The sequence below is a fragment of the Trifolium pratense genome, linkage group LG6, assembly GCF_020283565.1.
Source record: "Trifolium pratense cultivar HEN17-A07 linkage group LG6, ARS_RC_1.1, whole genome shotgun sequence".
Classification (NCBI taxonomy): Eukaryota; Viridiplantae; Streptophyta; class Magnoliopsida; order Fabales; family Fabaceae; genus Trifolium; species Trifolium pratense.
Genome location: NC_060064.1, coordinates 16,414,589 through 16,429,350, shown reverse-complemented (window position 1 = coordinate 16,429,350; position 14,762 = coordinate 16,414,589). Strand labels below are relative to the sequence as shown.

The following is a 14,762-nucleotide window of genomic DNA, read 5'->3' as shown; positions in this document are numbered from 1 at the left end:
AATTCAAATCAGAAACAAAAACAAAATATATATATCAGCGAATCAAACAACAAACTTGAGAGAAGCTGTGTTGGTAGTTTCGTGCTTGCGTGTTTTTATAGAAGCTGCATTCCCTCCTGGAATGCAAAACTTCTCATTTTCTTTTAATTAATAAATTGAATTACTTGGTCCAGTTCACATTTCTCCGATTCTCTCTCGATCGGCTATATAAAGTAGTTACGGTACGGTAACTTCATTTCCTTTATCATTCTTTATATTAGAATTTTGATTTTGTCTCCTACTTTCTTTTTTGGGAGGCGGTTATAGATTTTCCTCTAGTCACCGCCTTATATATGTATACATAGTTGCATACATACATACATACATACATACATACATACATGTTAGTATTATTGGCAAGGGTGTAACTGGGAAAAAATTAACAATTCTTGGATCAATATTTTTTTTTGACTAATTGGATCATTCATCTGCAAAAAAATGTTGATAGCGGATAAACTATAAGTTAGCTTATAGCGGGATAATCTAGCTGACTGAATGTGTAGTGTTCAGTAAAATTAGCGGTTGAATTATTTTATAAATATGAAATGAAATAAGAAAGATAATCTATTTATTAACATTTAATTTTTTTTAAGTAAGATAATATGGGTAAAATTGGAAAAAAAAACACTAAGCTATAAGCTAATTGAATCAGGGCCCGTTTGGAATAGCTTATATTTGAGCTTATGCAAATAAATAAGTTTTTATGTATTATTATTATGAGCTTTTCAAGGTAGTTTATGAGAAAACAACTTATGAAAGAGACAATTTTTGTTAGTGAAAACTAATGAATTAATATAAAACTTTATTTATTTGCATAAGCTATTTTTATAAGTTATAATTTAGTAAAAGTAAGTTATAAGTTAATGAAAAAGATGTTACCAAATAGTTTTTTTTTTTTGTCAATATGAACTTTTATAAGCTGTAAGTTATAATCCATAAGCTCAAAATGAAATGTTGGCAATATGTATTACATTACAAGATTTGGTGTTATGTTATGTTTGTTGGCAGCTTTTTGAACATTAATACATTCAATGTTTTCAACTATCTTATTCTTATGCTACTTATTGTTTGATATGATGATACAGCTATCAAGTACTGAAAGATGACGGTCACACCTAAGATCTCTGTTAACGATGGAAACTTAGTTGTCCATGGAAAGACCATACTGAAAGGAGTCCCAGAAAATGTTGTGTTTACTCCAGGTTCTGGTAATGGTCTTATTACTGGCGGTGCATTCATTGGTGCTACAGCTTCCCATACCAAAAGCCTCCATGTTTTTCCCATTGGTATCTTAGAGTAAGTTCTTCTAGCTCTCTATAGAAAGATGTTGAAGTCAAAATTGTTTAGGCAGACTTGTTTTGCTGATCATGATCTGTTTTCATTGAAACTAATAAAATTAATGAAACACTCGCACTTTATTTACAGGGGGCTGCGGTTCATGTGTTGTTTCCGGTTCAAGTTATGGTGGATGACACAGAGAATGGGAACTTGTGGAAGGGATATTCCGTTGGAGACTCAATTCATGCTTATAGAAAGCAAAGACAGTGAAGGGGAAGATGAAAATTCTCCAATCATCTACACTGTCTTGCTACCTCTATTGGAAGGTCCATTCCGATCTGTTCTACAAGGCAATGAAAAAAGCGAGATTGAGATTTGCTTTGAGAGTGGTGAGTAACTCTTTATCATGCGAAAAAACGGTTCTGTGTATAGGCTACATAATGCTTATAATTTAGTTATGTTTACTGTTAATTCAGTTCCTTTCGGTCTGCCAAAATTTGTGGGGTGGAGCTGTCATTAATGCAAATAGAATTGGGGCTGGATAATCCTCAATCAATTGTATCAAACAAATGGAGTTTATTGCTTTGGAGAAAATATATATGTAAGGTGGTATCCCAAACAAACTCCTTTTGGTATGTGATTTGGTTTTGCAGGGGATCATGCTGTTGAGACAAATCAAGGCCTTCACATGGTTTACATGCATGCTGGCACCAACCCTTTTGAAGTTATCAACCAAGCTGTCAAGTAAGACATTTTTCCCATTACATTAGGGCTGTTAGGATAGGCTTTGTTGAGCTTATCTAATGGCATAAACATTCGTGAAACTGTTTGGAAGAGCTTATGAAAAACACTTTTTATGACATGTCCATAAAATGTTTTTGCTTATTTCCATAAGCTCTTCAGGGTAACTTATGAAAACAACTTATAGCTTATGTGAAAACCGTTTTATTTTAATTTATTTTATCTTTCCCTATAGAAATAGTTTATACATAATGAATACTTATATGATAAATGTTAGGGTCAGTAAGTTAGTCCAGCACCTTGTTGGGCTAGCTGATGTGGTCCTATGCCCCTTACTATGAGCGCTTATGGTATAAGCTTTTAATTGAGCTGTTTATCTAAACAGGGCTTTTGTCTTGTGCTTCTCCCCTAAATTCCTGTACTAGTGTCCCCATAATCGTTTTAACTGACTGAACATCATGATACCTGGCCTTGTTTGCATTGAAGTAGTTAGAATATATTCTTCATTTTTAATTAAAAAAAAAAGAATATATTTTTCATTTGATGAATATTAGAATGTGTGTATTGAAATTTGAAAATTGTAGTTTTAATTGATTCTATTTGTTGTTTTATTGATTTAGGGCTGTGGAAAAGCACATGCAAACATTTCATCACCGTGAGAAGAAAAGAGTAAGACCCTCTTCCTTGAAGTATTACCAATGAATGTACAAGTATGCAAAGTATCTTATGGATCTTCTAATCTTGTTTTGTTGTTTTTATTTATGTAGCTACCATCTTTTCTTGACTGGTTTGGTTGGTGCACATGGGATGCTTTCTATACTGATGTAACATCTGAGGGTGTTGAGCAAGGCCTGAAAAGGTAATTAGCAAGAGAAATTTTATATTATGTTTGTTTCATTTCATATGAATGAAGTAAAGGTGAATTTGAAGATAATGTTTGAAGGTTAACTAAAAAAAAGAAATTTGTTAAAATGTAACTGCAGTCTATCAGAGGGAGGTACACCTCCACGGTTCCTCATCATTGATGATGGCTGGCAACAGATTGAAAGTAAAGCGAAGGATCCTGGTTGTGTTGTACAAGAAGGAGCACAGTAAGAATCTTATGTTCAGTTCTTCTCTTTTCTTGTTGATTACCATACCATTTAAAATACTTGTTTCGTAACTGACCTGAGTAAAGTACTTGCAGTTGATTAGTCGGAAAACGTAATTTTTACTATTAATGCAGGTTTGCTACAATGTTGACTGGGATTAAAGAGAATGTTAAATTTCAAAAGAAAAAGAACGGCCAGAACAACGAACAGCCCGAGCAGACATCGGGTCTTAAACATCTTGTAGACGGAGTAAAGCAACATCACAATGTGAAGTATGGGCCTAGTTCCTTAAAATTTGTAGATACTATTGTGACACAGTGCATTCTCTATTCTATATTCAAGACGCATTGTTTTATAAGTAGCTCGACCAATTAATTATCTGGATTCTTAATTGGTTACTTTTGTTATGGACAGAAATGTTTATGTATGGCATGCACTAGCTGGTTATTGGGGTGGAGTGAAGCCAGCAGCAACTGGGATGGAACATTACGACACTGCCTTGGCATACCCAGTACAGTCGCCAGGAGTACTCGGAAACCAACCAGACATTGTCATGGACAGCTTGTCTGTACACGGCCTCGGTCTAGTACATCCGAAGAAGGTTTTCAACTTCTACAACGAGCTCCATGCTTACTTAGCTTCATGTGGAGTAGACGGAGTGAAGGTAGATGTGCAAAATATTATTGAAACCCTTGGTGCTGGACATGGTGGCCGAGTCTCACTTACACGCAGCTATAATCATGCGCTCGAGGCTTCCATTTCTCGTAACTTTTCCGACAATGGATGCATCGCTTGTATGTGTCACAACACTGATGGCCTTTACAGTGCTAAACAGACTGCCGTTGTAAGAGCCTCTGATGATTTTTACCCGCGTGATCCCGCTTCCCACACCATCCATATTTCATCTGTTGCATACAATTCACTTTTCCTTGGAGAGTTTATGCAACCAGATTGGGACATGTTCCATGTAAGTGATAGTGAATTGATCTCTAATTTTAATTTAATTATTGATTGCTGTTGCATAAGTTAATTTTTCGTCATTCTAACAAAAATATTCTGTGATTTTAGAGTTTACATCCAGCAGCAGAATATCATGCTGCAGCTCGTGCAATTGGTGGATGTCCAATTTATGTCAGGTACGGAGATATTATCCAATTGCAAACATGTTCTTTATACATATACATGAAATGTACATAAATTTAACTAAGAAATTATTTTGTCTTTATGATGATTTTACAGTGATAAGCCAGGCAACCACAATTTTGATCTTCTTAAGAAACTGGTTCTTCCTGACGGTTCGGTTCTCCGTGCTAAGTTACCCGGCAGGCCTACACGCGACTCTCTCTTTGTTGATCCGGCAAGAGATAGGACTAGGTTTGTTTTTCTTAACTCTATAACATCTGCGATATTTTCAAAGCTGTGTATCATATACATAAGTTGAGGACCTGTTTATTAAATTGAGTTATGATTTTCAGCTTGCTCAAAATATGGAACATGAACAAATGTAATGGAGTTGTTGGTGTATTTAATTGCCAAGGTGCTGGGTGGTGCAAGGTAGAGAAGAAAACTCGCATCCACGATACATCTCCTGGTACACTCACTGGTTCTGTTTGTGCCTCTGATGTTGATTTCATCCACCAAGTAGCTGGTGCTGAATGGCATGGGGAGACTATTGTTTTTGCTTACAGATCAGGTACTATTAATCGTTCACAATTAATTTTACATATAAATAGTGTGTAAAAGAAAATGCATTTGTTTCTGACTTTCAAACGAGTTAACAATCAACATGAAAATTTTCAGGTGAGGTGATTCGACTACCGAAAGGGGTTTCGATTCCAGTGACACTAAAGGTTCTGGAGTTTGAACTTTTCCATTTCTGTCCAATCCAAGTAAGAACTCACCATCCGCAGCAGCTTACAATATTTCAGTGGTTTCTGGATATTTTCCACCTTTGTTTTTGTTATACTAACTGATGTGATGTTTTATTCGATAGGAAATAGCGCCAAGTATATCATTTGCAGCAATAGGTCTAATGGATATGTTCAACACTGGAGGAGCTGTGGAAGAGGTTGAAATCCACACAGCCTCTGATAACAAACAAGAACTATTTGACGGCGAGGTTGTATCGGAACTTACCACTTCTTCTCTTAGTCCTAACCGTACGACAACAGCAACTATTGCTCTAAAGGCCAGAGGAAGTGGCAAGTTTGGAGTTTACTCCTCTCAGCGTCCACTGAAGTGCACGGTAGATGGCGCTGTAACAGACTTCAACTATGAGTCAGAGACTGGGTTGACAACCTTCTCCATCCCAGTTCCTCAAGAAGAGATGTATAAATGGTTAATTGAGATCCAAGTTTAAGTCATCAACACTTGGTATTAACTGAATTCTGTAGGGAGAAGAGGTTTGTTGTAATAATTACCACACATTTGGTATCATGTAGCTGAGAGATGAGGAAAATGGGTCTTTTGTTGTTGTAATATTAATTAGAAGTCTATTGTTTCATGCATGTAGTGGGGTTAAGTGAGGTTGAGGGTTGTTATTGTAACTTATAACTCATGTAGCTGAGAGTTGCAAATCATGTCATCATTTAGGGAAAAGAATGATATTCTAATCCCATATGGATGTAATATGCTTTCTTTAAAATAAAATGTTCACATGTTTGAAAAGTTTAAGTGTATAATTCTGCTTATTTCATCATAAAATGGTATAGTGATACACAAGAAAACAGAAAAATAGAAAATAAAATTCTGAGGGTTTGGTTGAAATGTGATTTGAATTGAAAACTATATTGAATTAGGAACCTGTAAATTAACAAGTAGAAATTATTGTTAGAAAATTCCTATTTTGTTATTATATAAATTAAGCTACCTTTAGCCTTCTAAACAGAACATTGTTTATTTAGTCAAGAAAAGAAAAGAAAATAGAACATTGAAGAAGACTGTTGATAATACTGTTAACTGAAGGAACCATGCAGTCAGCAAAATGAAGCAATCCAAGAATTGAAACCAATTTATTGAAAGAAATAGGTAAGTGTTTTACTGCAATAATAGAAATGAAAAATGTGCAAATGCTGCAAACAAGTAAATAAGAAACTAAGCAGAATGAAATTGAAATTCACATGATTTACAGTTGCACCCTAAATTTTTTTCCTAATTAAAATAGTTAGGTAAATCTGTTAGTTAGGGTCTTAGGGAAGTTAGATCAATAATAGCCTTAACTAATATCATAACAGCATAATCCTATAGTAAGCTAGCCAAAGGGATATACTCCACACCCAATACTGCAAAAAAGGAAAGAAAAAAAAAAGTTGGTAAATCGAGGTATCCTGGACTGGGTCAAAGTCAAAGTCTAACTTTTACATTGAGCTCGGCCTGTCCAACGGTCGCAGAAGTCAATCCTTTTGTAACGGCCGACATCGAAATAATTGACATTTACTATCGATCATGACTTTTCAGCCGTTAGTCCGACAACCATTGATGTTGTGAATATGCATTGATGGCCTTGGCTCTGCATTGGAGATTATATATATATATATATATATATAGGGGTTTTCTAACTTAGACCCTAGTTAGGTCTAAGTTAGCAAGGTGCACCTTTTGAGTTGGACCAAAATACCCATTCTTTTAATTTTTGAAAGAATAGAGCAACAGGGGCATTTCTGTAATTTTACATAAAAAAAAAAATAAAGACACGCGCCCCCACCTTCTTAAAAATTAATAGACGTGGATCCAGTGTCGCGCGCGTACGGAAGGACCATGGTTACAGACCGTTGATTTCCATCAGACAGCCAAGATGTGATCTCATTAAGGCTGTCTGATTGATCAGACAGCCCAGATCATCCTACCATCATGTCTGCGCCACACTAGAATATAAGCTGGAGAGAGAAAATTTTACTTTTGAAAAAGGCAGCCACGTGTCAGCATATGACTGGGTCTGCCTGATTTTTTCCATTTTATGCTTTAAACTCGATTATTTCGTCGTAAATTAATTTTTTATTTTTTAATTTTTATACCAAAATTCATAATTTTTTTTTCTCTACAAATAGAGACTTGGTTCGTTTGATTTGGACACCGAAAAAAAAATGCGATTTTTCACTACTTTAAACTCGATTATTTCGTCGTAAATTAATTTTTTATTTTTTATTTTTTATACCAAAATTCATAATTTTTTTTTCTCTACAAATAGAGACTTGGTTCGTTTGATTTGGACACCGAAAAAAAAACGCGATTTTTCACTACTTTAAACTCGATTATTTCGTCGTAAATTAATTTTTTATTTTTTATTTTTTATACCAAAATTCATAATTTTTTTTTCCTACAAATAGAGACTTGGTTCGTTTGATTTGGACACCGAAATCCTTCTGAAACCATTTATATGGTAGAATGGTTTCAGAGAGTTGTAATCTGAAACCATTTTGCTGGTAGAATGGTTTCAGTAAGTTGATTACTAGTTATTTGCTTCTGAAACCATTTAGCTTGTAGAATGGTTGCACATAGTTGTATTCTGAAACCATTTTACTGGTAGAATGGTTTCAGTGAGTAATTTATTAATTGTGTTTGCTTCTGAAACCATTTATCTGGTACAATGGTTTCAGAGAGTTGTAATCTGAAACCATTTTGCTGGTAGAATGGTTTCAGTGAGTTGATTATTAGTTATTTGCTTCTGAAACCATTTAGCTTGTAGAATGGTTGCACATAGTTGTATTCTGAAACCATTTTACTGGTAGAATGGTTTCAGTGAGTAATTTATTAATTGTGTTTGCTTCTGAAACCATTTATCTGGTACAATGGTTTCAGAGAGTTGTAATCTGAAACCATTTTGCTGGTAGAATGGTTTCAGTAAGTTGATTATTAGTTATTTGCTTCTGAAACCATTTAGCTTGTAGAATGGTTGCACATAGTTGTACTCTGAAACCATTTTACTGGTAGAATGGTTTCAGTGAGTAATTTATTAATTGTGTTTGCTTCTGAAACCATTTATCTGGTACAATGGTTTCAGAGAGTTGTAATCTGAAACCATTTTCCTGGTAGGATGGTTTCAGTAAGTTGATTATTAGTTATTTGCTTCTCAAACCATTTACCTTGTAGAATGGTTGCACATAGTTGTATTCTGAAACCATTTTACTGGTAGAATGGTTTCAGTGAGTAATTTATTAATTGTGTTTGCTTCTGAAACCATTTATCTGGTAGAATGGTTTCAGAGAGTTGTAAACTGAAACCATTTTGCTGGTAAAATGGTTTCAGTAAGTTGATTATTAGTTATTTGATGAGATTAAGGTAGTGAAAAATTGAGTTTTTTTTTCTGTGTCCAAATCAAACGAACCAAGTCTCTATTTGTAGAGAAAAAAAAATTATGAATTTTGGTATAAAAAATAAAAAATAAAAAATTAATTTACGACGAAATAATCGAGTTTAAAGTAGTGAAAAATCGCGTTTTTTTTTCGGTGTCCAAATCAAACAAACCAAGTCTCTATTTGTAGAGAAAAAAAAATTATGAATTTTGGTATAAAAATTAAAAAATAAAAAATTAATTTACGATGAAATAATCGAGTTTAAAGTATAAAATGAAAAAAAATTAACGCAGCCAATTAAAATGTGACACGTGGCCTGCCTTTTAAAAAGGCTTTCTCTCTCCGCGTGTTCCTCTCCACCACGCGCGCCTGTCGGCGCGTGTGCTGCACGCGCGCGTTTTTTGTCAAATGAGAAGCTGCCACGTGTCTGGGGGGGGAAAAAGAAGTGGGGGGCCCGTGTAAAATTGCAGAAAATTACAGAAATGCCCCTGTTGCTCTTTTCTTCCAAAAAATTAAAAAATGGGTATTTTTGTCCAACTCAAAAGGTGCACCTTGCTAATTTAGACCCAACTGGGTCTAAATTAGCAGCCCCCATATATATATATATATATATATATATATATATATATATATATCTTCTTCTGCATAAGAGTCTGGTATGATTCATTCTACTCCAAAACGTTCACTTCACGCAACTACTAACTTGAGCATTGGAGTGTCTACATGTATAACCTTCTTCACCACCACCATATTGAAAGGCACACCATCTGCCACGTCAGTTCTAATCTTACCTGATTAAATCGAATTATAAACTAAATAATTAAAAGACTCGTATATCTATCACTAGCATCACATTATGTTGGTAATATGTTGCAAAATAGTATGATCAAGTGCACTAATTGATTACATATATCCAATCAAAAAGAGAGGTGAAATTTCGAGAGATATTAATGATAAGTTTAGGTTAGTCTTTGACACAAAAAGCTATTTATTGATATTAATGACAAGTTTTCAAATAACAAACTTCTACGGTTCTACTCTAAAACCATGCCAACCAACAAACCTTCCTTTCAAAGCTAAACACAATAATACTAACAAATATTCTTTGGGTCATCATACACTTGTTGAATAATAATTAATTAAGATCACAACCTGCATATGTTTCTTGATAATGATAATGATACTTCAACTGCACACGTTAATTAAAAAAAAAACCATGTTTGATAACAGCATACATACAAAGTCCCATATTTCTTACTAGTGTTGGCCAAAAAAGAATGTGAAATTTCCCCAAAATAAAATGAAATAAATTGTCCTTGTGAGCATAACTTAGTTGGTAGAGACATTACATTATATATGCAGAGGTTAAAGTTCAAAAACTCTGGACACTCTACTTACTATCTACCTTAAGAGTAAAATTTCAAACCATTAAACTACTTGACAAAAAAAAAAACCCAAATCAAATATTAACTCTTATTTCGCTAAGGTTAGTATCTGCACAAGACGACCATAGATTAGTATAAAAGAAACTACATAATAGAGTGTCGTATATATGCGGAACGCCAAAAAAACAAACACCATCTAATACAGGCCCACCTCCTAAACCAAAAATCAGAAAGGAACCCATCAGATTTCAGGCCACCAGAAAACACCAACCTAGCCCCAAAAGTTGCCACTAGATTGACACTAACTCCCGGTCTCAAATAAAAAATTATCGGTCCATTATTGAATCTGCACAAAATTTGGATCAAGGCAGAACAAAACAAACACCGTACTAAGACGGGAAATCAAAATGAACAACGTATCAAGACGGAAAGTCAAAAACTAACACTATACCAAGACGGGAAATCAAAACAAATTCCGCACTATGATGGAAGTAAAACAACACCCGACGTAAAAATCACAAAAAGGAAAATCAAACGAAACCTAAAACTATGTGAAAATCACTTATTTAAATAAAAATAAATAAAAATCATCAAGAAATGATCAAAAGGGTGATTCCAGATCAAAATTGATCATAAATCACATCTGCCTAATGAATGAGCAAGAAAAAAAATACAAAGAGAAATTAGGGTTTTGTTGAGTGGCAGTTGAGGAATATGGGATTTGGATTTTTACAGAAAAGCTATTGCATTTCAATATAGCTCCATGTCATAAAATTCAATAAATATTACTATTAAATTAAATAAAACTTATTACTCTGACTTAAATATATAAGTAAAAATTAAAATATATTTTGCTAAAATTTAAATCAAATACAATTTAACTTTTAGTTATTTAAATTTGAAGAGAGTAATCATTAATTATTTAATGGTAGAAAACAAATTTGTCTATGGTATAAAATTTACACATTAGACAAAGTCTATATAAAATGATAAGGCTATACAAATTCTTTCAGATTACTAGTGTTTTTGGGGTTGCATCTGAAAATGAATACAGCATAAAGTCGCTCCCCATTATATCAGTCGATATCTTCTGTTAAAAAAACTTTAAAAAAATTAACACTTAATTAGTATTTTAGTCCTTAATTTTTTTTTTTTAGTTTCGTACTTTAATGATTAAATATTTCTTTTTGGTGATATCTTCGTTTGTCATTGATCCTTTCTATTAATTATTTTTTTTGCAAAAAAAGTTAACTTTGAGGCCAATATAAAACCTATTAAACTAGATAAGAGACCAATATAAAATCTATTAAACTAGATACAGGACCAATATGAAACTAAAGTTAATGTTTTCTGCAAGAAATTTACAAAAGGGATCGATATAACAAACAGAGAATCAGAGACTAATGTGAAATCAAAGTTATCTTCAAAGGACTAAAAAGAACGTTTAATCGCCGAATGATTAATGTGAAACCAATTTTTTTAATTGACACAACCAAAATATTCTTTTAACAGACTAAAATACTAATTAAAATTAATTTAGAAGATACCCTTTGAAGTTTGAATACGTATACATGAGAATCGTACATGTATCAATTTTGAATACACGTACGGCACCCTATAGGCTATATATACTAACAATAATTTTGGAATTTTTTGGTTAATATATTTTTTAAGTCCATATTATTTTTATTTTATTTTGTTTCACATATAAAAGTGGTTATATTCAGATATGTCGAACATTACATATAAAAATATCTGCTTATAAAAAATATATATATAAAAATACCTTTCAATGAAAATTTTATTTTTCGTGTTTTAATTATCATTAATTATTTTATTTTTTAATACTTTTAAAATATTTGATGTAAAAAACTAAAAACATGAAAACGTTTTGTCATCATGAACAGTGTCACGTCATTAATAAGCATGACACATCAGCAAAAATTTGACTAAATTGAGTTCGGTGACTAAAATTCAAAAAAATCTAAAATAGGGGATCAAAACTTCAGGTTTTTCAAAATAAGGGGATCAAAAAGTTGGCTTTTAAAATAGGGAATCAAAAGTTCAGGTTTTTCAAAATAGGAGGATCGATCAAAAGTGCATTAAAACATATTTTGTTTATAAGCAAAAATTGAATTATAAGAAGTACAATGAATATTCAACCCTTACAATTCAAGAAACAATCGCCTTAAATACAACCTAGGCAAGCTAAGGGGTTGTTACACCATTGTGTGAGGAAAACAACATTATTATCACACTTTATACAATTTATAAACCAAAACCAAAAAATATACATAATTTGGTTTACAAAGAAATATACATAATTTTCTTTCAATTTCAAACATTGGTTCTTCACGTCGGTTAAATCCAACCATCATTTTTAAAACCTAAAATGATTATCATGGGAAAACTAAGTCTGAATATTTGAAAGTTTCAATACAGTACTCAATACTCATTTTATAAATACGCAATATATGATGTAGGCTCGAATGCACATGTAATCAATATGTCCATATGTCTCTTATCCATAAAAAATATGTCCAAGTCATGTATATTTTCCTGGGTCTTCCTTGCTAACGAGTGTCTCCGGGACACTTTTTAAACATTTCATTAAAAGAAATTTTTTATTTAAAAAATTAAACACTCCAATTTTCAATGCGTTGACTTTACGTATTTTTATAAAAATTTTATAAAAAACTTACTATTTAAATGCTTAAAGAGTATCTGGGAACACTATTTAGCATTTGCCTATTATCATAAATGGAAGTAAGATTGAATAATTGGTAGGTAGGGATAGCAATGATCCTAATAATCAACTGAAACATAACTACATAAGTTTGAAAATCGACTTACAAATAATTCCTTAAAGGAAAAATGCTAAATCTAGCAAAAATTAGTTTATATGATAAGTTCGCGAATATGGTGACAATATAACTTGTGTATTTTATTTACGTTCAAAAAAAAAAAAAACTTGTGTATTTTATTTGTTTTTCTTTTAGGCGTTTCCTTTTTCTATTGGTCTTCCTTTATCTCTTGTTTTCTTCTTCTAAAACCTCTAGGGACGGGGAGCCAGGATTTAAGGTTAGGAGGATCGAATTTAAAAGTATAATTCAATAACGAAAAAATTATGTTTTAAAAGCATAACATATACAAGAAAGTGTAAGATAAATCGAAAGTTAATATTGCGAATCTTTATTTTATGGGCAATTTTTTTTAAGTCGAACTTTTTGGCACCTCCACTTTTACATTTATTATAATTTTGTCTAAACTCATGTGTTTTGTCATAAAAATTGCGAGTTTTGTGTAAAAAAAAGTGAATATAATCTCAAAAGAGATATTTTGTCATTAAATTCAATATCGGGACAATAATACACACGTTTTTAGCAAAAAATATAGTCATCCAGCCAGCGGAAAGACCACTTAGCGCAGGAAATCGAGCACAACTTATATAATTTTTAGGGGGAAAACATCCGTTGAGATCAAATTTACAACAAATTTATAATATAGCCCAAAATGTTTAATTAATAAAGAGGGACCATTTTCATAAGTTTAATAAAATAAAGGGGACTAAAAGTGAAATTGAACTTATAGTATAACAACATACTAGTATAAGGGGGGACCATGGCCTCTACTGTGCTGGCCCCCCTATTAGCTCTGTCCCCAAAAACCTCGATCACCTCTGCCAAACATCATAAAATCACAGTATGTTTCGTTTCAATTCCATGTATGCTACGGAGGAGTGCCCACATATGTAATCTACAGGGGCGATCTACGGTTCACCACTAAGGGCAAAAAAAAAAAAAAATCCATTGAACAATGAAGAAAAGGGAAAAATGTAACAAAAAAAAAAGGAAAACTAAATTAAAGGTTAATTTACCAATGGCTCAATTTTTCTTATTTTTTAATTGTTAATTTCTTCTTCGTTAATTTGTATTTCATTTGTCAATTACTAATTATATGTTATTTTTATTTATCGGATCAACTTTAAATCGAACCTCCAAATAGTAAAAATAATCTGTCGGATAAGAAGGTTTCACCAACTATTCAAAGATTTGAATGTTGAGAAAAGACGAGAATTTATTCCTTTCCATAAAGTTTGCGTAGAATTTTTATCTTCCCAAAAGGTATTACACTATTACCAATCATCTATTTGGCGAGTTTCCAATCAATCAAAGCTTGCAGACCTAGACTAAAAAATTTAGTCCAGTGCTCTGGAGTATAATAGTTGTCCAAAATTCAGCAACTAATTCATCAGAATCTCACTATCAATAATCATCTTCCTCTTACTTCTTGATATGTTATTGAAATTTACTAAGGGTCCGTTTGATCTGCAAAATATAAGAACTGGATAGAACAGTACAAGACAGTACAAGAAAGAACAGTATAGGACAAACGTTTAAGATTTTGAAGAAACTTTGTGTTATACGATATTTTGTGGACAAAAGGTTATTTTGGTATTTTAGACAACTTGTGCAGAGGATAAAAAGTTGTCCCGTGGTTCTGTGTGGGACAAAAATTTCAGTTTTTGTCCTGTACATTAGCCTCAGTTTGTCCAGTACCATGAACAGTTTTAAAATCAAACACAGTACAACCGAAGTTGTCATTTCCAGACCCTTATTTTTTTAGCAGATCAAACGCACCCTAAGAGTAAATGTTTATGCATTTGTATAGAACATTATTAATCTTGACGTGCAATAATATATTAAATGATTTTAAATTTTTTAAAATTTTATATGAATGATCTATTGGTATTCGTTAACACGTTATTGAATGATGTAATATATCTCGAATTAATGTTACACACAACTAGAAAATCTCGCCTTTAGTGATTGAAATATGCCGGTCTCCAAATCAGTCACTTTTTTTTTTTTTCTTTTTCGGCTTTTCACCACCAGTTGAATCTGGTTCGGGGGTCAGTTGAATATGCTATAGAGTTG

The 14,762-nt window shown here is 32.6% G+C and overlaps 1 protein-coding gene across 2 annotated transcripts; it reads left to right on the top strand.

The window, feature by feature from the left end:
- LOC123888349 (probable galactinol--sucrose galactosyltransferase 2) lies at positions 1–5,816 on the top strand. 2 transcript variants are annotated; one of them, XM_045937381.1, is made up of 14 exons: positions 1–221; positions 1,125–1,335; positions 1,465–1,706; positions 1,971–2,061; positions 2,679–2,727; positions 2,826–2,917; positions 3,042–3,149; positions 3,284–3,421; positions 3,564–4,116; positions 4,218–4,285; positions 4,389–4,523; positions 4,625–4,842; positions 4,950–5,038; positions 5,143–5,816. In XM_045937381.1, the coding sequence occupies exons 2-14, from the start codon at positions 1,142–1,144 to the stop codon at positions 5,506–5,508; spliced, it is 2,343 nt and encodes a 780-aa protein (XP_045793337.1). In that variant the 5' UTR covers positions 1–221; positions 1,125–1,141; the 3' UTR covers positions 5,509–5,816. The 2 variants fall into 2 exon arrangements, with proteins under 2 accessions (XP_045793337.1, XP_045793338.1); XM_045937382.1 differs by lacking the exons at positions 1–221; positions 1,125–1,335 and having other exon boundaries at positions 1,565–1,706; positions 1,794–2,061.
- Positions 5,817–14,762: the final 8,946 nt, after the last annotated feature.